This window comes from Diaporthe batatas (genome assembly GCF_019321695.1).
Source record: "Diaporthe batatas strain CRI 302-4 chromosome Unknown Contig00006, whole genome shotgun sequence".
Taxonomy (NCBI): Eukaryota; Fungi; Ascomycota; class Sordariomycetes; order Diaporthales; family Diaporthaceae; genus Diaporthe; species Diaporthe batatas.
Window position 1 is genome coordinate 2,368,430 of NW_025408553.1, and position 26,587 is coordinate 2,395,016.

The 26,587-nt window shown below is 47.8% G+C and overlaps 10 protein-coding genes across 10 annotated transcripts; 2 read left to right on the top strand and 8 right to left on the bottom strand.

The window, feature by feature from the left end:
* Positions 1–230: 230 nt before the first annotated feature.
* Positions 231–1,827, bottom strand: KVR01_005942 (uncharacterized protein). The gene is made up of 2 exons (XM_044784353.1): positions 625–1,827; positions 231–555 (listed from the first exon to the last, which is right to left on the bottom strand). Exons 1-2 carry the CDS (start codon positions 1,758–1,760, stop codon positions 396–398), a joined length of 1,296 nt encoding a protein of 431 aa, XP_044644745.1. The 5' UTR covers positions 1,761–1,827; the 3' UTR covers positions 231–395.
* A 1,335-nt stretch (positions 1,828–3,162) lies between these two features.
* KVR01_006364 (uncharacterized protein) lies at positions 3,163–4,356 on the bottom strand (the record flags this gene model as incomplete). The annotated part of the gene is made up of 1 exon (XM_044789114.1): positions 3,163–4,356. One exon carries the CDS (start codon positions 4,354–4,356, stop codon positions 3,163–3,165), a length of 1,194 nt encoding a protein of 397 aa, XP_044645167.1.
* Positions 4,357–6,501: 2,145 nt separating this feature from the next.
* On the bottom strand, positions 6,502–7,565 carry KVR01_006418 (uncharacterized protein; the record flags this gene model as incomplete). Its single annotated transcript, XM_044781660.1, has 1 exon — positions 6,502–7,565. Exon 1 carries the CDS (start codon positions 7,339–7,341, stop codon positions 6,502–6,504), a length of 840 nt encoding a protein of 279 aa, XP_044645221.1. The 5' UTR covers positions 7,342–7,565.
* Positions 7,566–7,632: 67 nt separating this feature from the next.
* KVR01_005838 (uncharacterized protein) lies at positions 7,633–8,901 on the bottom strand. Its single transcript, XM_044786857.1, has 2 exons — positions 8,143–8,901; positions 7,633–8,036 (listed from the first exon to the last, which is right to left on the bottom strand). The coding sequence occupies exons 1-2, from the start codon at positions 8,671–8,673 to the stop codon at positions 7,737–7,739; spliced, it is 831 nt and encodes a 276-aa protein (XP_044644641.1). The 5' UTR covers positions 8,674–8,901; the 3' UTR covers positions 7,633–7,736.
* Positions 8,902–10,076: 1,175 nt separating this feature from the next.
* KVR01_006165 (uncharacterized protein) lies at positions 10,077–11,232 on the bottom strand (the record flags this gene model as incomplete). The annotated part of the gene is made up of 2 exons (XM_044790654.1): positions 10,077–11,094; positions 11,222–11,232. 2 exons carry the CDS (start codon positions 11,230–11,232, stop codon positions 10,077–10,079), a joined length of 1,029 nt encoding a protein of 342 aa, XP_044644968.1.
* Positions 11,233–13,248: 2,016 nt separating this feature from the next.
* KVR01_005741 (uncharacterized protein) lies at positions 13,249–14,188 on the bottom strand (the record flags this gene model as incomplete). Its single annotated transcript, XM_044791871.1, has 3 exons — positions 13,249–13,740; positions 13,783–13,968; positions 14,018–14,188. The coding sequence occupies 3 exons, from the start codon at positions 14,186–14,188 to the stop codon at positions 13,249–13,251; spliced, it is 849 nt and encodes a 282-aa protein (XP_044644544.1).
* A 5,267-nt stretch (positions 14,189–19,455) lies between these two features.
* On the bottom strand, positions 19,456–20,552 carry KVR01_005837 (uncharacterized protein; the record flags this gene model as incomplete). Its single annotated transcript, XM_044790909.1, has 3 exons — positions 19,456–19,778; positions 19,883–20,395; positions 20,498–20,552. 3 exons carry the CDS (start codon positions 20,550–20,552, stop codon positions 19,456–19,458), a joined length of 891 nt encoding a protein of 296 aa, XP_044644640.1.
* An 829-nt stretch (positions 20,553–21,381) lies between these two features.
* Positions 21,382–22,995, top strand: KVR01_006139 (uncharacterized protein; the record flags this gene model as incomplete). Its single annotated transcript, XM_044782307.1, has 5 exons — positions 21,382–21,894; positions 21,971–22,456; positions 22,519–22,615; positions 22,672–22,867; positions 22,926–22,995. The coding sequence occupies 5 exons, from the start codon at positions 21,382–21,384 to the stop codon at positions 22,993–22,995; spliced, it is 1,362 nt and encodes a 453-aa protein (XP_044644942.1).
* A 385-nt stretch (positions 22,996–23,380) lies between these two features.
* Positions 23,381–24,579, top strand: KVR01_006354 (uncharacterized protein; the record flags this gene model as incomplete). Its single annotated transcript, XM_044786904.1, has 3 exons — positions 23,381–23,781; positions 23,872–24,282; positions 24,348–24,579. Exons 1-3 carry the CDS (start codon positions 23,477–23,479, stop codon positions 24,577–24,579), a joined length of 948 nt encoding a protein of 315 aa, XP_044645157.1. The 5' UTR covers positions 23,381–23,476.
* Positions 24,580–25,197: 618 nt separating this feature from the next.
* KVR01_005743 (uncharacterized protein) lies at positions 25,198–26,544 on the bottom strand. The gene is made up of 2 exons (XM_044793763.1): positions 25,793–26,544; positions 25,198–25,678 (listed from the first exon to the last, which is right to left on the bottom strand). Exons 1-2 carry the CDS (start codon positions 26,149–26,151, stop codon positions 25,234–25,236), a joined length of 804 nt encoding a protein of 267 aa, XP_044644546.1. The 5' UTR covers positions 26,152–26,544; the 3' UTR covers positions 25,198–25,233.
* Positions 26,545–26,587: the final 43 nt, after the last annotated feature.

Genomic DNA, 26,587 nt, shown 5'->3' on the forward strand with positions numbered 1-26,587 from the left:
CGGCATGGCAGGGGACATTGTCGCCTCCGTGTCCAAGGGACTTGAGGCGCTGACATGTGGCCACCGGAACCCTGTGAGCGAGATTGTTGGCATCGTGTCGGATGGGCTGAAGCGCGGGGCTGGGGAGACACCGAACAGGCACCCGAAGAAGGTGAAATGAGGAGGCTCTGGGGGTGAAGGCGTTGAGGATTATCATAGGTTTCACAACTGGGCATTGCGAAGTTGGTTTTGCAGACAGTCGCTCAGATTTCAAGTTACCAATATTGCTAGCTCATTTCGTTTTTGTATCTGGTGAAAACAAAACACGAGCGTTCCCTCCCCTGTTACCTTGGTATCCTTCCATATGTCGGTTATTAACAATACTGACAGCACAAGACTAAGCTGAATTATCAATATCATGACCCATATGTAGCCTCCCACGGCTGGTATCCGGCGTCCTGGAAGATCTTCTCAATCTGCCGCCTTCTGACGCCGACATTCCCGCCATCGAATATGGGCAGGACCATGGCGTCGTTGAGCAGCCTGGAGAAGGGCTGCGTCTTCGCATAAGATGTTCTTCAGAATGACCAAATGAGCACGCGTATTCTTCTTCCGACAGGGTGAGGTTGGAAGCACATGACTTACATCCCAACGGCCTTCATGGCGTCCACAACACTCTGCACCGCGGCCTCGGACGAGTAGATCTTGGCCTCGAGGGCCAGCTCGAGCCTGGCCTTCCAGCCCCCAGGCCCGTTCTCGATGGCATGCAGCGCCTTCCACGTCAGCAGCCGGCCCGCCTCGGCCCGTATCTTGATGTCGATCAGCAGGTCCGCGACGCTCTGCCGCCCCAGGACCGGCGCGCTGCCCCCGCGCGTGTCCTCCCCGGCGAACTTGAGCGCCGCGTCGAAGGCCGCCCGCATGATCCCCACGCCCATCGCGCCCACCAGCGCAGCCGACGAGCCAAAGGTCTGCTCGACGACCTGGGCGCCCTTGCCCGGCGGGCAGAGCAGGTTCGCGCCCGGCACGCGGAGGTTCGTGAAGCGGCTGTGGGGGCCCGACGCCGAGGGGAAGCCGGCCAGCTCCTGCTCGCCGAGCACCTCGTACGCCCCGGGCTCGTTGGCGGCGATCACGTCGGGCGTCACCAGCAGGATGAGGATGTCCCCCGCGGGATCCCGGGCCGGGTCCGGGGGGCCGCCGTCCTCCGAGTCCGAGTGCCGGCAGACAACACACTGCAGGTCCGCGCCCTTGCCGTCCCACCCGCCGCTGTTGGTAGTCCACATCTTCTCCCCGCTCACAACCCACGCACCCCCCTCCCGCCTCGCCGTCGTGCCCAGCCCCTTGGCCCCCCTCTCGAGCCAGTTCGCCGTCCCGCCGGGCTCAGAGTGCACGAAGCTCGCGAGCGGCGCCCCCTCGCCGCTCAGGAACGGCGGGAGCAGCCGCGCCCGCTGCTCCTCGCTCGCGGCGATGATAAACGGCGTCAGCCCCAGCCCCGTGCCGAGGATCGTCAGCGCCGCTGACGGCTCGACGGCGAAGAACTCCTCCACCAGGATCGCCGCGTCGACGAGGCCCTGCGCGGACCCGCCCAGTGCCGCGGGTACCTGGCCCTTTATCAGGCCCGCCTGCACCGCGGCCTCGTAGGCGGGCCGGGTCGCGCGGAACCGGGCCTCTTGGGTTGCGTGCTGCGAGTAGGCCTCGCGCGCGGGCCGGAGGTGTGCCTCCGCGAAGGCGGCCGCGCCGGCGCGGAGCTGGTGCTGCTCTTTGGAGAGGGTGAAGTCGATCATTGTTTTCTTTTTCTGTTTCACAGTAGTGATCGTATTCTTGGAAGGGGAAGGGGAAGGGGATTGCAATAAGGTGTCCTTGGTGGTAGATCTGAAATGTACTCGCAGCTGAATTCAGAATCTGACATAATCCTCGTCTTACAACCCCGCTGCCGTCGATACGAGGTTAGTCTACCTTGAACACAATAACTGTGTCTTTAGCCCCTTTTGCCAAATATGACAATAATACTTTTCCACGTCCAAGCTCCTGGCAACACTCAACGCCCCAGTCGGTATACTTCCGACCAGCCACTGTGATGATAATTATGTGTGAGGACATAAAATCTTGATCAGATCCCTTTAACCGCGAGAGTGTGATTTACACCTAAGGGGGGGTGGTTGTATCACAGTCTTCCTTATTAAGGAAGCCAAGTAGTGCGGTTCGGAACAGCTTAGAACCAATGGAGTCTGGAAACGCTAAGCCTGTCCCAGTGGTGCCCACGTGAGCACCGGAATACTCTGAACTTCGAAAAAGGTCTCCAACCTTGCAGGGAGGCGCGTTGAGGGTCCAGCAGGGCATGGCAACAAAGTGACAGATGATCAAACAACTCCAGTCACATACCACGATGTGCCTTGTCCCGAAGGTCGTGGCATAAGCAGGGTTGCCGCTCACTGCACTCAATATAACAATTTAGTATAATATATATTAATAAGCCCACTATACCCTATTATACTAAATGTGTTGGACTATAGTAAAGGCCTTACTATGTATAGTTCAATAGGTTTAGGTGTAAAAGGGGGGAATAGGAGAGGAAGAGGGAGATGGGAGAGGGAGGTGGAAGAGGGAGGAGGGAGGAGGGAGGACGGAGGAGGGCGGAGGTGTTGCTCGTTCTTAATTCCCCTGGAGAGAAACCCGTGGTCTGTCAGTGCTGTGGAGAGCTTGAAGATAAAGTCATAGAGTTGACTGGAACTCAAGACAGAGATCAAAGTTGGGATTGGTCTTGACCCACTCTAGGTATGTTGAACGTTTTGGGTGATGTCATGTGATTTGTTTGGTGAGTTTGCGTTGAAGAGAAGACGTGATTTGAGAAGCGCAATAATATCAATCAGGTGCAGTGGTCTAGAAGTTCTTGTATTTGCTCTTGTCTCTAGGGCTATTTTTGCATGCCTGGATGATAGACCGGGTGGATGGCCTTCCTCTGGAGATAGACTCCCCGGAAGTCACGCGAGAGATTGTGAACACAGGGCAGGCAACTTGCACCCTCCATTGGGCTCATTGCATTTCGTGCGGCACAGGATATTACAAACCCTGGGAACCAACAGGTTCTGGTGGCAGGGGCGCAACTAAGATCCGCAACAGGTCTGGTGAGGCAAGTAAAAAGTGTGATATAGTTGGAATGTTCATCCGTTGGAAGTATGAGGACTATTATTTGCTAAACTTCAGCTCCTTGGTCACAGGTTCGTATAAGGCACTCTGCTCTTCGCCCCCAAATCTCCGCAGGAGCCACTCCTGCTGGAATCTCTCAGACTCTTGCCACTCTCGAGGGGCCCATCCTTCAAAGTCAACAGCCAGAGACCAATCCCAAAAGAGTTCCATAGGGTTCACCGGGTAGGCCAGGCTCTCAAGACGGTGTTTCCCCATAAGGGTACAGCTATAAACCGTAGACACGTTGAAATCAACCAGCACAACGCGTGGGACAGGAATGCTAGCGTTGTTGCCGCTGCTGAGTCTGGCGCGGGTATCGGCAACGAGCATGACATGGCGGCTGTCTAGATCCCCATGGTTAACGCCCCAGTGCATACAACGCGCATGGATATCCAGGAGTCGCGCCAGTACCTCGAGGCGGTAGTCCTCCGGCAGGTGGAATGCATCCAGGCGGCTGTAGTCGAGGTAGTCATTGTGGATGAGCGAGCCGTGCAAATCCAGCCCTTCAATGTGCTCAATCAGGAGCACTCGCACAGGCCTCTGATATGCAACTCCTTGGATTGTGATAGGCAGCTTGAAAGTCCACGATCCATAGAACTCTGGGACACCTCTGCCGGTCTCCCCGCAGGACATGAGGCGCTTGTAAGCAGCAACCTCCCTGGTATAGTCCATATCTGCTCGAGCTGTGACGTCGCGGGGTATCCGGGCTAGATCATGCGTGAAGCGGTAGTAAAGTGCATCAAAGATCTTTGCAACGGCCTGTAACGGCGCCCGGCCCGGTGGTGAAACGGTGCAACGGACTATCTGAGCGCCATGGCCACAGCCGACACGAATGTATGAAGAGACAGCGAGTTGTGCGGTTTGTTCCTGCTGTGACTGTGGTGTAGAGATGGCAGTGGGTGTGGTCGAATCCGCCTCCAGCGGCGGGTGTGAAACAACAAGGGCGCTCTGCGTCGTGGTCTCGAGGTCTGAAGGCGCCTTGCGGGGCCAGGGGCCGTAGTCATTCTCGTCACCAAACGGTGGAGGTGCTTCATGAGGCTCGATCTGCACCGTGAAGCCCGGTATGTAGGGCAGGCTGGGTCTGTCCGGGTCTTGCTTCGGAGCCCAAAGTGTGATTGGGCCGGCTGTGGCCGCGGGCAGCTCAGGGCAAAATTGTCGAATCTGCTCCAGCAAAATGTCATGTTCTGTATCCATTGTAACTGAGCGCTGTGATGACCAGAGGAACTGAGTGGTTTCGTTTCTAATCCCCATACATCTGAAACGTATGTGACGCCTTCATACAGCGTTGAAGGTTACGCTTTGTTTCTCGTTGGGAGGTTGAAGAGCTTCATTACTTTACCTAGGTACTTAAGAACATATGTACCTAGGTACCTAGGTGCTTTTGGGTGGTGGGGAAATAAATCAGGCAACCAACACCCGCAATACCCACAGCTTGAAGGTTGCCTAGGACGGGACCACTTGAAAAGCCCACTCCGACAATAAACACGATTCTATATATTCCAATCTTGCAACAAACTCATCCTGTTGGCCTCGTCTCACATTATTCTGCGGTCTCCACCATCACCAATTATACAAAACGCTCCACCAAAACGGCCTGAGGCTCAGTCGCCGTCCTTGTCACGAAATATGGCCCCAAATCCTTAGAGCAGTCCCTCCACCCAACAAAATGTCGCTCAACCGAATCGAAACTTGAACATTACAGTTATCCCCGCTTCTAAGGGGAAAGGGCTAATTCTGGCGGTCTCACTCGCCAGGGCCTACATGACTTAGCATCAAAACACTTTCAAGACATGGTCAACAGAGAGAGTCGTGGAAAGGCGGAAACCAGTCACCCCGTCACAGCCATGGAGGGTCTCAGTGTCGAAGAGAAGGCAGCAACAGAGCCTGGAGGTTTTGATGTTCCGATGGTTACAATCCATACTATCTTGAATTCGCTTGAACCTTTTAATTACAATGACACGGGTCGGAACACGACGATCTTTAGAACGCCCGTTGAGGTAGCAGACATGGAAGTGCTGGAAAAGACTGACGAGAATAAGACGGATGACAAGCTTGGAGACCAGACGTCAACGAAGAACAGGGAGAAGATTCTCAGCCACTCATAAGCTTACCTCTGTTCAGCTAAATTGAGACTTTTGCTCTTTTTTCTGCCTATTCGTAAGGTTGGGATATCCACTTCCAAGTCAACAGCTCGAATTTAAGGTATTGCAGGGCACTTATATGTGCAGAAGAAATGCAATTTCAGAAAACCCTCTTCAGGGACGGGGTTGTATGGTGGGCCACCGCGACCAATACTGTGTGTCAGGTACGTCCGTCCCGAAGTCAAGGCCTGATCTCAGTAATATTCCGCCTTGATTTTCCGAAGTCTTCCGTGGACTTGTGAATCCTATAAACGACTTATGTGACTAACTTAATTTGATACGCTGGTTGCCCTGACTACCTAGGTATGAAATCAATAAACCTACAGACAATGTGTGGTTTCGCTTCTATTCTGTATATATCTAGAGAACGGAAATTCGCGCACCCTCAATCGAAAGGCGCGCACCCTCCCTATTATTCGGCCAATCAGAGTACAGAACCTCAAAGTCTTCACGACTTTAACAAATAAGCCTTCTTCACAATTAAGGGACCACAAACAGGGCAGGTTAGTCCTCTAGGACTCAGGTCGTACCTACCGACCCTACTCACAGCCCTCCGCTATGCTTCGCACTCTAGGGCTCGCCCCCTTCACCCTAACCGACCCTTCAAGAAGAAGTTATCTTGTATTCTATACTTCTTAGTTAGCAGATGGGTGCGCGCCTTCCGATTGAGGGTGCACGAATTTCCGTTCTCTATATCTGAGGGTATATATAGCGGCTTTATACAGTAGTAAGCACTCAAGACTTAGCGCTTAAAAAGAATACAATGCCAATAACAATAGTTATAATACGATAGGTACTTATAGCCTTAGCCTTATAACGCACAGATAAGGCTAAGCGGCACTGTCTTGATGACGGCGTTGACTAGAATCGTGGATAGAAGTAGCCCACGGGCTAGTTGCCGCGAAGGAGTCATACGGCGAGACTACAGACAATATTATATCTATATCTCCTGACACGGCCGAGTTGCTGTAGTTGAAGCATCAATCACTTTCTCTATGGAGAATCCTACGTTTTCTTGTCGTAAATGAAAGCATGGACTTCGGCGATCAAGCTTTAAAAGCTTGGATGCGGGACGATAGGTAGGCCGATGCGAACATTCACGTTGCTGTTTGAATATGAATATATACTTTGAAATAGGACAGTTGGTTCCCGAGGCTTCTTGCGATATGAAGCCGCTCCTAGAGGAGGAGCAACCCAATTACGGCACACCACGCCCGGCTCTGGTTGCTTTAGCAAGCTCGCTTTGAGCCTTATCAGTGTGATACCGCTCATAAATGGGGAGATAGTGTTTCTTCTCGCTTAATGTGTTCTTCACGCTGTCCCTCCCCTCAATGGCAGCCGCCCACCTCCTCCACCTCTCCCAGGCCTTCTCATCCGAGCCACCCTCACCAGGCTTTGGAATCCCCAGGCCACCCTCCTTGAAGTGGTCAAAGACCCACAGCCGTACCGCCCACGGCCCCATGATCACGTCTGGCATGCTCAGCTCCTTTCCCGCGAAGAAGGGGCCCTCCGGGTCAGCATCCTTGATCCAGGTGACAAGAGTGTTCAGGAACTCCTTTCGCGCCTCGTCGATGCTGTAGGGCTTCTCAGGCGTGTGCTGCAGGAAGCGGTGGAAGGCCGGGATGATGCGGCTGGTGACATAGTCGATCGACACGCGCAGCTTGGCCTTCCTGAACGGGTCGTCCCGCGGGTACAGCGGGACGTCCGGGAACGTCTCGTCCAGGTAGTCGCATATGACGCCCGACTCGATCAGCGGCTGCTCGCCCTTGTCGGCCGTGGGCACGCCGAGGGTGGGCACCAGCCCGCGCGGGTTGAGCGCCAGGAACGACGGCTCCTTCTTGTAGGGGTTGATCTCCTGGTAGCGGTAGGGGATTCCCTTCTCCTCGAGGGTCATCCAGACGCGCTGCACGAAGGGGCAGAACCAGCCGGAGTAGAGGACGTGCTCGCCTGGCTTGCTTTCGTGCGAGTGCGCCTTGACGATCTCGGCTGCGGGGCCGGTGGCCACCGGGTGGAGTTGCTCGTCTGGGAGAGGAGTCATTGCTGGTGTCGAATTGTGCTTACCGCCTGGGCAGTTTTGTGGATGTAGATGTTGTATCAAGGAAGAGTCTTGAGTTATGCAATGATGAAGAATAGAAAAGAGGAAGTTGGGATGCTAGCGTTCGATTAATAATAACTGAATCGTGTGACGCAATGGAGACACTGAGCTGTACTTCCCCACTCCCGGCATTGATGGTGTAGATGTCGACATCAAGTTGCATCAACGCAGCTCCCCCATCTTTGAAAGATCTTGAATTCCTGCTGGTCGAATGCATCATTTTTATGGTACACACGATTCAGTGGGCAACGCATTATTGTGTGGTTGATGCAAATGGCCGCGACAAGACGGAGCAGGCGATCCTGCATAGGTATTCATATAACATGCAGCTGTCGCAATTACTTCCCATCCAAACCGTCCAAAGTGGCCATGTCTTCCGAGGATATGTCAAAGTCATACAGCTGGGTGTTCTGAACAATCCTTTCCTTGTGGACGCTCTTTGGCAGAGGCACCCATCCCTTCTGGAGACAGTACCGGATCAAGATCTGCGCCGGCGACTTCTTGTACTTCTTGCCAATCTCACCAACGGTAGGATCATCGAGCTTCCTCCCGTTTTCCAGTGGACTATATGCCTGGAGTACTATGCCATTTTCCTCACAGTATTTGGTGATTTCTTTCTCCTGGACCCATGGGTTGAGCTTGACGCACCGTGTAAGCCAAGATCGCTGCGGAGATCGCCACTTGCATAGATGCTGAAACAGACGAAGCGCTTACCTTGATCTGATTGACATGCGGCGGCCAAACAGTAGCATACTCCTTCATACCCTGTATATTCTCACCATTGAAGTTACTGACCCCAATGCTCCGGGTCTTGCCCTCCTTGAGCAACCTCTCCAGCGCCTGCCACACATTCTTGATCCCCTCGGGGCCCATACGCGGGGTATGAATCAGGAACAGATCCACATAAGCATCGGCGTCCGGGCCATCGCCGTTAATCTTGTTGACGCTCTCCACGAGGCTCGCATAGTTGGCGTCCACGCTGCCCAGGTCCCGCGGGATCTTGGTCGTGAAGAAGACGTCCTTGCGTTTGACGGCGCTGGACGAGCGCAGGGCCGCACCGGCCTCGGCTTCGTTGCGGTACGCCTGTGCCGAGTCGACGTGCCGGTAGCCGGCCTCGAGGGCCGTCTCGACCACGGAGGTGCACACGGCGGGGTCAATCTGCCACACGCCGAAGCCTAGGCGCGGCATGGTCACGCCGTTGGAGAGCTTGACCACGCTGTCGAGCTTGAGGTCCGCGGAGGATGTACCCCAGATTCGGGAGGTGACGGCGCCCATGTTTGTGGGTTCAAGCGAATCGTTCTTTACGTTTCTGAGTCGTTGGCCAGAAGAAAGTGTTCTGTGGGCACCTAGGTTGAAACACAGGCAGATTGCTTCCCAAGTTGGATTATTGAATGGGTAGGTGCCGCATATGTATTGTGCCTGAGCGGCCCCTCCGCGGTGACGGAATGTGACAGCAAGGAGCTTGGCCCGTCCGGGAAGGTAATTAGCTTCCGGGTGTTGCTGTGCAGATCCCGGCGATAAAATGGTACCACTGAAGATGCGGACAGGCGTCATCCATTACAAGTTGACTAAGATTTGCCTTCATTCCAGGTCTTCTGTGGGGGCAATAGTGTTCTAAAACTAACATAAGCCGAGCTGAGCCTTTGCGATCTAAAGATGCTCAAGTGGTTTCGTTTTTAATCCCTATACATATAAAATATATATAGTACCTTCATATAATAGTAAATATTTAAAATCTAGTATTTAAAGAAATATAGTATTAATAATAGTAGAAAGAGAATATAGTATATAGGTATATAATTAAGTTTTATATTATATAAATAAGGTTAAAAGGTATTACTCTTAATAATATTATATTAAAAAGTTAGTAAAGTAGTTATATAATAAGATTAAAATAGTTTTTTAAAATAACCCTTATAAAAAGAAGAATTCTATAATATAAGATTTAATAAGCTAGCTTTTTCTATTAATATACTTAATAGTTATTTAAATCTACCTTTATTAAATAAGTTAAATATATTATAATCCTTATCTTAAGTATATAGTTAATAAAATAGTAATATTATAATAATAAATTTATTTAAGAAAGCCTTTTATATAAATTTTATAAAAGATTAAAACTCTTTTAAAAAGTTAAGTAAAATTTATTTACTATATATTAATTAAATATTATTTAAAAAAAGTAAAAGTTTAGATATTTAAGAATTAAATCTTCCTTTTTTAAGTATACTATTTTATTATTAAAGATTTATCTACTTTTATATAATATATAAGAAATATAATAAAAAAAGGAGCTCTATAAAGGAAGTTAGTAACTTTATATATAGATAAGTTTAAGGGTATATATTAAATAATTATTAACTTTATATTTAAGGCATGAACTAATAGTTAGTTTAAAAGTTAAGAAGATAATAAATAGATAAATAGTTAAATAAAAATATAATGTGGCTAAAGCCCTAAAGATGCTCGAATACTGATGGTGCCTGCTTTCGGCCTCAACATTTCAACGGCCAGGCTTCTAGAAACTCCTCAAGTCAACCAAGCCGAGACTGTTTGACGTAATCATCTTTGCTTGCCCAAGGTCTTGGGGAAACCTGCATATTAAAGTTTGGACGGTCCTGAAGCCGAAGAAAGGTCTATATTCTGAGAGACTATATGCCATCACTATAAATACCTACTCAGCTCGAGTCCCATGAAGATACAGATATTTCTTCCTTAGTTGGCTTCGGGACTTTCATTGAATGTTTCCAACCGACTGTGCCTCGGAATGGCTCTTCACTCTCGATGAAATCCAGAACAAGCATCCTGCTAACAGGCCCCGAAACCATATGCGTGATTGCGAACTCATCCATCTTGGGTACCGCGGGCAGCACGTACCGGTCCAGGAGATGCAGGATGCAATTCCGCCAGGCCGACATGCGCGTCCAGGAAGCCGATGACTTCATATCGTTCTGGAGAAGCTCCATACGAGCAGCCTGGTATCGACTGAAAACACGGGTCAGGGAGTCAAGAGACAGGGCCGCGCCGCCAGACCGATGCTCATCCGACAGGGTCCTATTGAGCTCGTTGACGAGTGCAACCAGGTCTTGTATGCCGTTGTTGTACCCTAGACCCTGATTCGGGGTGAACTTGTGGCACGCATCCCCGACGAGCACCATCCGGCCCCAGCTCCAGTGCTCCACGATGCCTTCTTCGAGGTTGCTCATTCCTGCCGTGTGGCACTTGGGGAACACGTCCTTGACCTTGAGATGCTCGCAGACTGCGAGCTCGCCATGCCGGGTTGCGAACTCCTCAACGTCTTGCTGCGAGTAAGAGACACAATCTCTTGTCGGCGCGGCCAGCTTCTCGTAGATGAATAGCCAAGACCTCTTCTGGCTGTTGATGCATTGGAGTGAGACATCTCTGCCATGGATCTCGACGGTATCGCCTGGTTCGTTGCATGGCTGCCGGGGAAAGGTACACCAGAGGACCTTGTACTCGGACAGGTATGGCTTCTCCACGTTGAACTTCCGTTCAGAACATTCGATGGCGAGATTACGCATGCTCTGGCGGACCTTGCTGTGGACGCCATCCGCCCCGATAACCACGGATCCACAAAACGTAGTCCCATCTCCACAGAAAACTTCAATATTGTCTTTATTAATCGTGACTCCGATCACCTTTTTGCCCGTATGGATCCGCGCTTTATCTGCCGCACTGAGGCTCTCGTGTAATAGAGTGACGATATCGGCCCGATGGAAGATGGTGGCTCGAGCGCCGTGACTGCAGAGAAAGAGATCAGATTAAGAGGAGAAACAGGTGTTGGACTAAATGACACACTCACTTCTTCTTCATTGTTGCAGTAGCCCATGTTTCCTTGTATTTGTACCCCGCGAGCGTAACAGTTGTGGTGCGGCCCATCTCCTCTCCGAGCTCCTGCAGACGCTCCAGGAGGCCTAGCTGCGACAACACACGAAGACCTTGGGGCCACAGAGCTAGGCTTGCACCGACGTCGTTTTTGATCGAAGATCGTTGTTCAAGAATGACGTAGTCTATACCAGCCTGAGAAAGGATGTGGGCTGCTGTGAGGCCAACCGGTCCTCCGCCCACGACGATAACTTTGAATGGGGATTTATGCACCATGTCGGATTTGGGGTGGTTCCAATTATCTGTTGTCTGGGCTCCGATAATGATGCGCAATATATAATCTAGAAGTATTTGTGTACGGACCGACAACCATAAATCTTTGGTCTAGGAATGGAAAAAAAGACGGGCAGTTCGTCAACAGGAAACCATTGATGGAGAACGGGCTGAATGAACAAAAAGAGTTCCACTGCCCATAAAAAGCTAGGAACTTGTAGTTCGGAGCATTATAAGTTGTAAAACGAACGGATCTCTAAGTTATTATGCATTGGTATTTTATGAACCGTACTGCGTCGGGGGCGTGTGCGGACTTCTGGCAGCGGACTTTGGGGCGGCGGAGGCGGGCTTCGGAGCTTGAAGTTGACTAGCTCTTCGTTGGATCCAAAGCCTGCAATCCAAACAGCCCCCATTCATTTGTGAGCTACTTTCCTGGAACTCAAAGCCTCCTACTCCTTTGGACTAAATAACCACAGTTGGAGCCAATTTTGGTGTTCTCTGTCCAAGCTTCCCCAATGTCTACCTTCCAAAGCGCGGCGCGGCCTGCCCCAATGGCCTGAATGACAGCCTGTTCCAATTTTCCCACGGGACAAATCTTGATTCATTTCACCGATATGACTGTTTGACTGTAGCGGTCGACAAGCATTTTTTGGACGGAATGCCGGCTCCGCCTCCAACGCTCCGCTTCTGGTGAACATCGACAGTGCCCTTGGCCACGATCCGATGGCCTCAAAAAGTATGATAAGCAGTGCTTGCAACCTGTGGATAAGCTTGTTCTTGAGGACCTCCCAGCTGTTACAGTTACCAGGAAAAAGTCTCCCCCACACACCCCTTTTTACACCAAAACTCACCACTTTAAATAATTCTTTTTTAAATCTATATATATTCTATATTTTTCTAAGTATTTTCTATACATTATTTATTAATAAATATAAAATATACTTTAAATTAAAAATATAAAAAATAAATTTTATTATTTTATTTAAATTAAAAGTATAAAGGAATATTATAAGTATAAAATATAACTTATTAGAGGGCCTTATAGAAGGTTTTAGGGCTTAAGTTTAAAATTTTAAAATTTTATTTTTAAAAAACTTTAAATATCTTTTTAAATATAAAAAGAGGATTTTTTAAAAAATATATATATTATATATAAAGTATTTATATATAGTATATTAAAAATTTATAAATTTAGTAAATTTATAGAGGTATTAATGTAGGTTAAAAATAGTGAGTTTTAGTGTAAAAAGGGGTGTGTAGGGCAGACTTTTTTCTAGTAACTGTATAGAGGATATTCTAAGCCTCGACCCAAATATCGCACGGGTGAAACACGACTGGCTGACGCGCCTACCTATTATATTAATGCCTAAGTAGGTGCGAGGGTATAGCTTTCAGCCAGACTCTCTACTGCTGGCCTGACGAGACTGCTCCAAGAGGACTATGTAAGCCTCGTGTATTGATGAAGAAGCGATGCCCTAAGGCCATTATCAATGAGCTCACCCTCCCAGAAAAGAGGTGTCCCTTCTACCCAGTAAGTAGTTATGGATTGGGTAATGTTGGGTCTGTGTGCGGGCTTAAATTTCACAAAATAGGGTCGCCTCCTGCAAACGGATAGAGTGTCATTGGAACCAGTCTATCAGAGAATCTGTGAGAGCCAAGATATTTTTGGCCCCAAGTAATTTAACCAAGAGCCATGCCCTCTGAAATGAATACTGAACATTTCCATCAAGCTTACTGTATTCCAAACCATGCCAAGTCCACGGTCTCATGCACAGGCACGGTGTGCCCCACGCCCTTTGCACTATAAGCCACCAGCTTAGTACCATCACCAAAAACCATCTGCGTGTAAGACGCTTGCGGCGTGTTAGTGTTGTTTTTCAAAAACGTGACACCATGTATGCCAGACCACTCCTTGATCTGCTCGGCCAGGTTGGGGTAGAACACGAGGTTGTCAGCGGTGCCGTGCCAGGTCTGCATCTTTGGGTACGAGCCGGTCCAGGACGGGTACATGGCTTTCACCTGCGCCACCCACTCGGCCTGCGTCTTCCTCACGTTGCCGTTGGCGCAGGTAGGGTCCGCGCTGATGGGCGACGCGCCGGGGGACCCGGCCAGACAGCCGGCGGCGACCCCCGAGTAGACGGAACCGGCGGCGAACAGGTCCGGGTACGTGGCTGCGAGGACGTTGGTCATCATGCCGCCGGACGAGGTGCCGGTGACAAAGAGCTTGGTCGTGTCGGCGCCGTACTTTTGGATCGTGTACTTGACCATGTTGGCAAGGCCTTGGGTGTCGCCGCCGCCCTCATGGGTGAGCGACTTGGCTGATGCGACGTCCCAGCAGTTGGAGTCCTTGGTGGTGCTTGGGAAGATGGTGATGAAGCCGTACTGCTCAGACAAGGTATTGTATTTGGTCTGCTGTGCGTATGCGGGACCATTGCCTCCGCATCCATGAAGCTATCTTGGTCAGCTGTGATGCTGCATATCGACAGATACTAGAGCCTACCGCTAGGATAACAGCTGGCTTTGTCGCAAGCTTGGCTGGGACATTGATGTACATCTGGAGCCCGGTTGGATTTCCGCCGAAGTCTGTGACTTGGACCAGAGCACTCATGACAGCGGAGCAAAGCAACGTCAGCGCAACGAGCCCGATGCTGATTGGACGAGTTGTCGCCATCTTGTTAAAGGGATCCCAGACAGTGTAAATGTGTATTGAGATCCTGATCCTGGGTCAAATGGAAGTGAGAATGACTGGTTGGGCACCTGGATTTAGGTTACCTTTATACTTGCGCCTTCCACTAGGAAGCCATCACATTTGCTTCGTGCAATAATATAATTCAATATAATCCGTCAGAGCGTGTCAGAGTAAACACGTTCCCGGGGCTACTGTGTATGTAACGTGGGGTGTTGCATTTAACCACAGCCTAAGACCGAAAGGTAACAACGGGACAAGGCCGACTAGATGCCATTGGGAAAGACTGAACTTCGGTATCAGGACACGGCAATGCAGGCGACGATCCAGGGGTGTTGAACCGTGTTTTTGACTACCGGTCGAGAAAGCCGAATGCTATTCTTGTGGTGACAGAGTTGCAAAGAAGCGTTGAACGCGCCTCGCTGATCATATTCTCTCGTCAGTCGGTGCTTCTTTTATTCAATACTCATAATAAACAACATCTGTTGGTTTTGATTTCACTCGGTGAAGAAGACAATGAAATTATCTCTGTCTGACCCCCCCTTCGCCGCTCGAGCAGATCAATCCAGCTTCGAGTCCTGTCGCTGCCACGGTATCGGCCTACCTACCGGGGGGGGGGGGTCCCTAACATAGGCATATAATTGTGTTAAAAATTAAGTCAGCGCACCGGTCTACACACAACCCCACCAACGCACACACATTTCCCACTAAAAACATTGACTTTTATACTAATCTATTAATTCTATATAAGTCTTAAAAATATAAATTAAATACACTTAAAAGGTGTTATAGTGTAATATATTAAAAATAAATTTTTATAATATTTAAAAAGCTTTAAGATTCTTAAAATAATAAAAATAGAAAGAATTTAAAAAAAATACTCTTTTTACACTTTATTTCTAAATCTTTAAAAACTTAAATAAAATAAGTTAGATTTAATATATAATAAAATAATATATATAAATAATTCTATTAAAATATATTAATAGAAATTTTAAGAGTATTAATTAATAGAAAAGTATTAAAAATAAATATAAAAACATAAAATAAGTAAAGAAATTTACCTTACTTTTTTATTTAATTTATTTTAAACTTTTAATTATTTATTTTAAATAATATCTATAAATAAAAACTTTAAAAATATAAGTAAATATAATAATAATATATTTTCTTATTAAAAATATAATTTATTATTTAACTATATTAATTAAAAGTAATAATCTTATATTTTAATTAAATAACTAATAATTTATATAAAGATTAATTAATAAAATTAAAAGTAAACTTTAAAAATTAATCTTTAATAATTCTTTTATATATTATTTAATTAATCTCTTTCTATTATAGATAAAGAATTTATTATATAATTATATAAACTTCATTATTATAATATTAATATAAAATTAAATAAATTAATATAAAAATCGATATTTTTAATAGAAATATATATCCTTTAATAAAGTTATATATAAATCGGTACACTAACTTAATATTTAAATAAACTTTAAATATTATATTTTATTAATTAATAAAAGTTAATTAAATATTATTATAAATAAAGTTTATAAAAATTAATTATATATTAAATTTTAATTTTATAGTAATATATATTAAATATTTTTAATTTATTAATATGAAACTTTATAAGTTAATAAAATATAAGCTTAATATAATTTTTAATTTAATAGCTTTATCGAGTTAATATATAATATTAATTAAATAAAGAAATAACTAATAAATAATTAAGTTAAAGAAAAGAAAAGAAAAAGAAATTAATTTTAATAAAAGTTAAACTTTTTATTTATATATTAAGATTTTAATAATATATTTAAAGTATATTAATAAATAACTCTTTTAATATAAAGTAAAACGATTTATTATTATAAGTTTTTAATTAATTTTTATTTAACTATTTTATTAACTTTTAACTTAATTTAACTTTATTTAAACTTTTTCTTAAATTTATTTAATATTCTTTTTTAATAAAGTTAAAACTTTAAATATTCTAAGTTTAAGTTTAAGATTTTTATAGATTTAAATTTATATTAAATTAAATTTATAATCTTTTAACTTTTTTAAAAAATATATTAACTATTATTAATAATAATAATCTTTCTTTAAATTAAAAATCTATCTTTATATGGACTATTTGTATTTTTTTTAGTTCCACTACTAAGCTGGAAGCAAACAGTTAGGGTCCCAGAGGGACGAGACACAATGTATCTTTCAAAGATCAGCTCATCTATCTTTATATAATTATAAATTTAACTATTAATAATTATTTCTTCTTTTATAAAGTTATTAAAATTATAATCTTAAATAATAGAATATAGTTACTTTATTTAAAAGTTATCTTTTAGTTTATATAATAAGATTAGTAACTATTTTTAAATAATTTTACTTAATAAATATTTATTTATAAAGTAAAGTTAAAACCTTAAAAATAATAATAACTTTATCTTTACTTACTTTAACTAACTTACTTAAATTATATAGTAAATTTAATACTAATATATAGTACTTATTAGTATTAAATTAACTTATAATTTATAATAACTTTAACTTTTAATAGATTAATAGTATTAATTTAAACTAATTAAATATATTTTAATATATTAATATAGAAAGGTATTTTTAAATAATAAATACTATTATAAATATAAATTATAAAGTTATTATAAAATATTCTATATAATAAATTTAAATAACTTAATTTTTAAAAAATATATTATATTTTATTTTTTAATACTTTAATTATTTACTTTTAATTTAATATTAAAATTAAAAAAAATATAAATAGTTTACATTAATATTATATTTATATTTTAAGAGAATATTAATATTATTCTAAAATAATTATACTATAAATTTAATTTGCCCCCCTCCCCCCAGTAGGTAGTTACCTAGGTAATGTGTGGTACGAGGCTCAGCCACGTGCCTATGTACTGTATTCTCTTTCTACTATTATTAGCACTGTATTTCATTCAATGCTAGGTCTCGAGCGTTTACCACTATATGAAGGCGCCATGTACAATTTATGTGGTTTCGCGTCTATTCCGTATACGTCCGAGGACATACATGCCGCCTTCATACAATAGTAAGCACTCAAGACCCAGTGCTTGAAAAGAAAACGGCGTCAATAACGATAGTTATAATATGATAGGACAGTGGGTGATCCCCCCATATTTTCCCCTCTCTGTGGCCCAATAGAACGCATTGTCGATATCCCCTTGGTTGCAGTGATCTGCAGTGCGAAATAACCACTCGATAGCTGCGACTCCAGGATCTTTAGATGGCCCGCAGCCACGTGGTCCGACGACGATGTCACAGGTCCTGTCCTTCGCAAGCTCCGCCCAAAGCCGGCCGCAGACACCCTCGACTGTCTGATCCTTTGGTATCTCAAAAATCCTAATCAACGTCTCAATGTGAAACCAAAATAGAGGTAGTGCCTTGGCCCTCATGCATGCTGGAGGTGGGTATAGCTGAGGTGTCGGCTTCGGTGGCTTTATCTGTCGAGCCACAACAAGGCCCTGGTCGTTGAAGGGTACGGTCTGGTTGGCGAGGGGAATGGTCTGGTTGGCCAAGGGTGCCGTCACAAGGTTGGTGGTGGATGCTGTATCGATAGGGCTAGCGATGCCGGTACCGATGAGACCAAGCAAGAGAGCTGCAAGATTGAGGAAACGCATGGTGCTTGAGAAGGGTTGCGTTGTCTTTGCCGATGGAGGTGGAAAATACTGAACTCGAACGGTATCGATAATAGTAGTTCAGAGGCGATGTGGTTGTAGACAATCACCTAGGTATAGTTCTGTTATAGGAAAACCAATTTTGAAGGAAACACAATCTGTGTCGTCCCATCAGCTGGGGATGTGCGATCGCACCCAGATTTATAGTATTTCTATCCGTCACTACCTAGGTAGGGGGGCTACTTTGCTGACGACTCTAGTCCACGTCGCCGTCGGAAGCGGATCCCGCTAGCCTTGCCTGTGCGGCTGTCATAAATCCTTAGACCGTGGGCTGCCATTGTACGTACCTAGGTAGGTACGTTTATGCCGCGATCGCGTACATTATGGACCAAGGGAATAATACTGTAGGACATTGCCAGTGGTGTCTCGATTCAGGGTAGCCAACCATTTTGCTGCTGCAGCGGAGCCGCCACACCACCAGCTAAAATTTTCTGTGCGATCTGCCTCTTCTATATGCCAGTGGACCTCATTGTGTCTTTTCCAAATCCATGCATGTCAGGTCCATTCCAGGTCTCTCATGAACGTGCATGGCCATTATGACACAATTAACCACTGGTTCCTTCCACGCCGGCCCCGTCGAGCGCTGAACGGTGCCGCAGACAGGCCGCGCGCTTGAGCCAAAGCAAAGTTTTCTGCCCCAGCGGCTCGTGCCGTCTTTCTAAACTGAGTCTAGATAGTCAGCCATGGATCTGGCCTATCTGTCCAGTGGGGCCAATTGTTAGTGTGAGCCCTGACAGGGACGTAAAGAGTTGAAGACATCCTGAAAGGGAGCATAAGGGTAGATGTAATTTGTTGAGATTGTTGCCTTGTGCGTCGTGTTGAAAATCTCTCCATTGAGAATACAACCTAGCTATGCAGCATTGCTGACCCCAGTCTCCATCAAAGCTGGAGCCGGGACTGGGCTGAGACGTCTTTGACGGTCTTTCACCAAAGGCCACGAGAATACCCTGTCCGACCCACCTATTCCACACGGCGCCCTGGGAAACAAGCAAGAAATGGCGCCGATTCTAGGATATCCGTGCTCACGCGCTAGGCTCGTAACGTTTCTAGTTTCAGCAGCCGGTTTTGATGGACTTCTCTCACGGAGGCCCTGTGGGCAACCAGCCAGCCAGCCAGTTATCGAACTTGAAGTCAATGATCTGCGTAGCTCATCTGACGGTGTGAGATTCTAGAGGCTGTAGTTCCACGGCAGCTACGCTAGGTGTAACACCGGACCAGGACTGGAGGTACCTACAGTTTGACAAAATGATAGCATAGCTTGTCGCCGGATCATGTGAAGCTTGGGTGGTTGAGGTCATCGAGGGAGAGAAACATAAATCCAAGACCCAGGCAGAACGGCCATGTAACGTGATGTGAGAAAAGCGCTTCAAAAACTTGACAACAATTCCAACGAAAGCCTCGATTTATTGTGCCCCTTTTAGATCTTGGCGTGCTATGAGAAGATGCACTGCTCAAGCCCTGCTTCCCCGACAATGTATACTGCAACTGAAAGCCTAGTGAAAGATATCTTTAATTAATGGCACCGAGCTCCTTAATCTCTTCCAAATCTTGCAGCCGCTTCTCCAGCTTCTGCTTGATAAGCACGAGGGAAGTCGCGCCGAGCGGCAAGTGAAGAGGAACGTTCTGCCCGCAGCTGGCAATGTCGAACAGGGCCTTGGCGAGGGCAACCGGCTCCATGCCGGCGCCGGACTTGAGCCCCTTCTTCACAAAACCCTCGAGCCTCCGGGCGGGCATGTCCTCGGCCGCATAGGCCTCATGGGGTTCCGTCCACTTCTTGCTGCCTCTCTCAAAGTTGGTCTTGACGCCGCTGGGTTCGGCGATGCAGAAATGTACTAGTGTCATATAAGATTTCAGCGCGACATGCACAAGAGACACACCTTCACAGCAAGGCAAAGAGAGAAGAAACAGAGGCGGTTGGTCGGTGGAGGAGGCTCACTGTTCCAGTCGGGGTGCATCTCGCGCGCAACAGACTCTGTCCAACCCTCGACGGCGAACTTGCCTGCATGGTAGTACGCGTGACCTGGGAAGGCACACACACCAGCCAGGGAGGAGATCTGGATGATGAGCCCACCACGGTGGTTCTTCTCCTGGCGCATGACTTTCACAGCCTGCATCGTGACGCGAGCCGTGCCGAAGAAGAGAGTCTCGATTTCCTGGTGCGTCTGCTCCTCCATCGCAGCCTCGGTGTCGCCAGAGAGGGAGTAGCCGGCGTTGTTGACGACGACGTCGAGGTGGAACTCGTCGCCGAAGTGGGCTGCCGCGTCGCTGAGGGCTTGCTCGATGGATGCGGGCGATGTTACGTCCAGGGCAAGCTTGAGGATGCCATCCTGGCCGTCGGGCAGGTAGGAGAGGGCAGATGGGTCCCGAGCCGTGGCGATGAGGCGCTGGCCTGGCTGCTTGGAGACAAGGGTGGCTATCTCACGGCCTATGCCGCTTGAGCAGCCTGTGACTATATAAGAGAACAGTTTCAGTTTTTTTTTCTCTTTCGCCTTGACAGTCATGACAGTGAGGCTGCAATCAACGGTGTTATCGCGGATGGGTAGGTGCTTACTCAACCAGACCGCGTCACCTGGGAGGTGATAAGGCTTGGTGTTGACGGGATTCATTGTGCGGATCTCTGTTTCCAATTGATGCTTTTCAAGAACTTGAAGTTGTATTGGGTGATTCGTCGAAAGAATTCTAATGGGACGGTGTCCATGGGAGGCTACTTATATTCACAAATCTCTTGATGCTCATATCGCCAGCCCAGCCGTTGCACTACAGAACAATTCTGTCTTTTGTCAGACAAGAGATCAGTCCTTGCATTCCCTGATATCATTTCAATTGTCTCAGGTCTTTTGCATAATGCTACGCATTTCAGACATCCCTTTCAGGAGACGTACACGGAGGTGGCGCGGCAAGAATCCTTCTCAGCGGAGGTTTAGTTATTAGCTTTCGGCGAGCCGAATACAGATTCGGCGTCGCTTACGGACGCGGCAGCTGGCCCAGACTCAGCAGGCGAGAAGCCCATGCCGGTGACACATGGGGGTCGCTGCCACACCGTGATCTGACGCAGTGACAATCATGCCGGCATCAGATCAGGCATGAATGAGTAATGGCCGCTGCCAATCTCGGCAAGCGACTTGGGCAAGCCCGACCTGATATGGCACGCAAAACCATGTGGATTGACGGAGTTAGCTTTCCCACGGACCTCGTCGCCGGAATATAGCCATCGCTGAGCCAGTGCTAGCCGGAGTCGAGACTGCGGAGTTTGCGGACTTGGCGTCGGCTCGGGCGTCATCGCCTGCGGAATTGCGGAGCCACTAACACGTGCTGCTGACGGGAAGGAAGCCCTCGGACATCCATTCAATTCTCACAGCGCTTCCGATGCCTTATGTATACAATGAGAGCCTCGGAATCCAGAAGATCAGTGCTAAATCTGACTAGCAAGACGAAATGATAAGCCCTGTACAGGCTGCCGGGGTGCTGGGGTCGAGGCAGAAGAACTGCAACAGCTGCGTGCAGATGAAAAGACGCTGCGACAGGCGGACGCCCGTCTGTACAAGGTGCGCCGAGAGGAAAGTCCCGTGCGTGTACGGCAATGCCAAAGCCTCTCATCGTACCGGCAATCAAGGGAGGCAGAGTCACAGTCATATCGAAGCGTTACATTTCGATAGCCCTGATGTCTCTCTTTTCGACATCGACACGCCGTTCGAGATAGGCTGTCTCGACAGCTTGACCGTGCCAACTCGTCCAGACTCACCTGGTCATGCGTCTCAGACCATACCAAATGCTTTTGTCGGAGAAGATGCTTCCATAGATGCTTTCATGGATTTTGTTGTCGATGAAAACCCTCACCCCCCACAGCGATGGCTTGTCCCGGCCAACGAGAACCTCACTATCGAGCGTCCTGGTACACCAGCAGATGAGGAGATCATGACTTCATACCAGAAAATGGCGTCTTTTTGCGTGAGTCTGATTTTTCTATAATTTTCCTGTTATGGCTTGCGTTCTCTCCTCTCCTGGAAATGCTAACAGCTTCCAGGATGATGTCAAGCCGTGGCATCTGTACGATCCAAAATCGCCTCTCCACAGCACCGTCAACCGGGTGAAAGCATTCACGAAGGATATGGCGACGCAGAATTGCGCTCCCTTCTTGCACCGCTACTTATATCGAATTCAAACACCGCAAGCTATCCTCACATGCTTCACGACTTGTGTGCTCTACGACAACCGCACCCCAGCGAACACTGCAATGGTGATGCGAGCACTATACGGGAACGTCCGGGAGCTTCTTGACAGTGAAATTGGCCGCACCACAGTGACGCCTACCGAGAGGCTCGCACGTACCCAGGCGCTATTCATATACCAAGTCATACGCCTATTTGATGAGAATATCACGTTGCGATCGCAGGCAGAGAAAGACATGCCTGTCTTGCAAGGCTGGCTCGCCGAGCTATGCAAGATACGTGACAACTTGGGCAACTTGGAAACCGATACGGCCCGACACCAGAATTCAGTAGAGTGGGAGGTGTGTAAATCTCCTGTCACTTGCTGGGGGTGAGGATTGCTAACCAGTGCGGGTGGCTCCAGAGATGGATCTTCGCCGAATCCGTTCGCAGGACTATTGTTATGGCATACTCGGTGATTGTTCTGTATGAAATGATGAAAGATTCAGAAAATGATGATGGTAAGGCGTCTATTATCTGCCGAAACATGGGAGATATCACTGAAACACAGATTTAGATGACACGGGTGCTTGGGCCTATACCCATCGCTGGACCCTGTCTAGACCACTCTGGGAAGCCAGCTCATCCTTCGAGTTTAGCCGTTTATGGAAGGAAACTCCCCATTTCATCATTTCCAACTACTCTTTCGACAGCTTTCTCAAGCATGGAAGGGGCGAGGATGTAGACGACTTTGCAGAGATCCTCATGACTGTGTCAGTGGACAAGAGTGTGGGCCCCCCAGCTTCGAACAATGCTAACATATTATTTCAGGTACATGGGAGTTGATGAGACCAAAGAGTTTATTTCGACGCGCTCAACTCAAAAATTGGGGAAATGCTGATGTTAATCCATTATCCACAAGTCGGATGGCATGCCAGTGTTGCGGATCTTACACGCATCATGTCTGAGTACTCAATGTCTAAGTGGACTTTGGTCCGCTCCGCTACTACTGCGGACTTTGATCATCGGAACTCGAACAAAAGCTCACACATCTATAAGTAACCATGCAGCTTCGACCTATTCATTCACTTCCCACTGCCCATCAACCTCCAGTCTTTTACACAAATCAGCCTTTGACACGCATCTCACACCCACCCTGCCAATCAACATGACCACCAAATCACCTACCACACGGCCCCTGGGGAAGGACGGCCCAATGGTATCGCGCATCGGCTTCGGAACAATGGGAATGGGTTATCCCTGCTCACGTACAACTGATCCTATCCCTGACCCTGAACGTCTGGCCCTGCTCGACCACGCCTACGAGTTGGGATGCACCTTTTGGGACTCGAGTGACTTCTACGTACGTGTCCGATGCATACATGCAAACCTTCCACTCGAACAGAGTAACTCTGATGGACTTGCAGGGTGACTCCGAGGTCATCATCGGCAAGTGGCTGGCACTGAACCCAGAGAAGCGCAAGGACGTCTTTATCGCCACCAAATTTGGCGGCGTTCGACTACCGGACGGATTTGGATTCCGTGGCGACGCTGAGTATGTGCCTATTGCCTGTGAGCAGAGCTTGAAAAGGCTCGGGGTCGAGACTATCGACCTCTGGTATCCTCACCGTCTTGATGGATCAACCCCGGTCGAGCACATCATTGCTGAGATGGTCAAATTGAAGAAGTAAGTCTGAGTCCTTCTTGATTCAAGCAAAATCCAAAGGGGTTCCACGCTGAGGAATGTTGCTCGCATCGAGGCTAACAAGTTACAAAGCCAAGGCAAGATCCGCCACATCGGCCTCTCAGAGGTGTCATCCGCAACCCTTCGGCGTGCCCATGCCGTCCACCCTATCTCATGCATGCAGATGGAGTACAGTGCCTTCAGCACCGAGATCGAGTCCCCGGAGCACCAACTCCTCGCGACGTGCAGGGAGCTCGGCGTGGCTGTCGTCGCGTACTCCCCGTTGTCCCGCGGCCTGCTTGGTGGTGGCCTCCAGGGCCCCGATGACTTTGAGGATGGCGACATCCGCCGCTTCTACCCCCGATACTCCAGTGAGAACTTCCCCAAGAATATGGAGCTTGTCAAGGGCTTCAAGGACGTTGCTACCGCGAAGGGCGTGACTGTTGGCCAGGCTGCCCTTGCGTGGCTTCTGGCTCAGGGGGGTGATATTTTCCCCATCCCAGGGTACGTTTGATACCTATAGCCAAGCTCCCCTAGTCACCACTCCACATTTTTGACAATTCTCTCAGCACGATCACACCAAAATACCTAAAAGAGAACTTCGAAGCGGTGTACGTGCATCTTACACCTGATGAGTCGCAGCGCCTCCGCGACCTGGTGGACAAGGCGTCCGTGTTTGGCGAAAGGTACCCGGCGGAGCATGGCGGTGGTCTGTTCGCCGACACACCACTTCCCGAGGAATGGGATGGGCAGAAAAGGGATGTGACTGTCATTGGCCAAGTTATTCCTCCCAAGCAATGACCAATTCGTTGTTTGGGGACTTGAGAGCTGCTCTTGGCTCGCCACTGGCAGATCACAAGTGTCTTTGTTTGCAATTTGCCATCAGAATCTACTAACCCTTATTTCTAAACAACATCCATGTGTTCAAATGTTATTTTCATTAGAGCACATGACTGCCTAAAAGATAAAGCACTGCCTATCAAATTGAGAACCTATGATGTTGTGCCCTCTTTATCGATAGCTGTCATATGCTCCACTGAAAGAAGAAGCGTGACTCTGTTTGTGTAAGTCCGTATTGAGCAGTCCATATAGCTTGTCGACTGTGTGATTGAGGTGAGTATATTTGTGGCTCTATTACATTTCTTAGACAAGTTTGGACCATGCTTGGTGAAGTCCTTTGCGAAAAATGCTCCCTAACCCTAGGCAAGTCCTTCTACCCCCTTCTGCCCTTCTCCCTCACCCCGTCGGAAAGACAGGAAGAGAGATAGAATGAAAAATAGACGGAAAGAGGGAAGGAGACGGAGACGGAAAATGAGGTCAAGTAGGAGGCAGAGAGGGTAGGAGGGAGTGAGGGTAGATGGGCTGGCTTGGTGTCACGGTTAGAGGGCCTTACCTAAGTAGGTACCTAGGTAGAGAATTGTGATACTCCAAGAGATTACTGCGTAATTACATAGACTACCTAGGTATGTCCGGCCGTCTGTCCCTCCTACATTTCCGCACACCGCACCACACGCAGGACGCAACCGAGAGAACAAAGATTATCGGCACTCCAACCACCAGGAACCAGTACAAATCCTTGCCAAACCACTCTTCGGAACTTTGGCTGTCATTGTGGTAGCGGTCATATTCGCCGTCCCTTATCTTCTGCCCCGGTGTCCACGTTGGCACACGCATTTCGTTCGTTAGAGTAGGTAGCTTCGGTGTCATTGTCGCCGTGTCAGATTTTGCCCAGGTTATCGCCCACCCTTCGTGCACCATGAAGGTAGTTCCCACCCTAGTACTTGATGCGTCCTCCCCCTCTTCACCGGTGTCTTCGGTGTCCCTCCGGTCCCCGTATTTTCCGCATGGATTGGATAAGAACGTAGGGACTACAGGTCCGTAGAATGCATAATCGAAGCCGCTGAAGTACAAAAGGGGTAGTCAGTAAATGGATCGTCTGAGAATCGAGCTCATGGAGACTCATCGCCTCAAAAAGGGCGGAGGAATAGGGAGGGGAGAAAAGTCGTCGGCGGACCTTTGGCAGCAAAAGGCCGTCGACACCGCCAGAGAGGTATCCTCCTGCATAGCGTGGTAGACCCATCCTTTGGGACACACCCCGGGGCTGAAATGGAGGCGGCTTTCCGGCGTGATGTCGTCCCATCCCGAGGGATAGCAGGTCGCGGCAGGTTCAGATATCATTATGGTGCTCATTACCGTGCTGCCGCCTCCCAAGGAAGGCACAGCCGTGGTCTTCCATTGTGTCTTGCAGTCGGAAGGTTGTATGAATGACGTTCTAATGGCAAGAGGTCCAGTAGATGTGGGAGTTGTCCCCGTGGAGGTGGGGAATGGCGCATCGAACTCTGGGTCATCAGACACCGGGGGGTTGTGAGGCATGCTAGTGGTTCTCTTTGTCAAAGAGGCGCATTTGGGTCAGTTGCCGATACAAGGTGTGATGAATAACCCCTTGGCTGGGCATGCGCTCCTTATGAATTCGAACGTCATTTCTTACGCGTCTGGCTGCACCGACGCGCGGGCGGGGGCCTGTGGATAATAATGACTGCCTTGCGAAGACCAACAAATCGGCCCCTGAACGTGGCGTCGCGTGCCGGTGCAGGAAACCTTCAATGTTGGAAGTCTCGGCTTTCTCAAGAAGGTCAATCGTAGAAAGAAAAGTAGGACCGTACGAAGGAAGCTTGGCGTCTTCTGCGCGTCCTGCTTCGCCGGGTAATGTAAAAACAAATCAAATTAGAACCAACAGAAAATACGACCTGTCAGGGGTCTTGCCCTGGATCCATCCACCTAGGTACTTACTAAGTAGGCACCTTATCCT

Excerpts from the sequence above, each read along its gene's own strand:
- KVR01_005942 (XM_044784353.1), bottom strand. The coding sequence starts at position 1,760 with ATGATCGACTTCACCCTCTCCAAAGAGCAGCACCAGCTCCGCGCCGGC. Across the intron at positions 556-624 it reads GCCATGAAGGCCGTTGGGAT|AACATCTTATGCGAAGACGC; the intron begins GTAAGTCATGTG and ends GTCATTCTGAAG.
- KVR01_005838 (XM_044786857.1), bottom strand. The coding sequence starts at position 8,673 with ATGGGCGCCGTCACCTCCCGAATCTGGGGTACATCCTCCGCGGACCTC. Across the intron at positions 8,037-8,142 it reads GTATGAAGGAGTATGCTACT|CTCAACCCATGGGTCCAGGA; the intron begins GTTTGGCCGCCG and ends CGGTGCGTCAAG.
- KVR01_005743 (XM_044793763.1), bottom strand. The coding sequence starts at position 26,151 with ATGCCTCACAACCCCCCGGTGTCTGATGACCCAGAGTTCGATGCGCCA. Across the intron at positions 25,679-25,792 it reads ACGGCCTTTTGCTGCCAAAG|CGGCTTCGATTATGCATTCT; the intron begins GTCCGCCGACGA and ends TTTGTACTTCAG.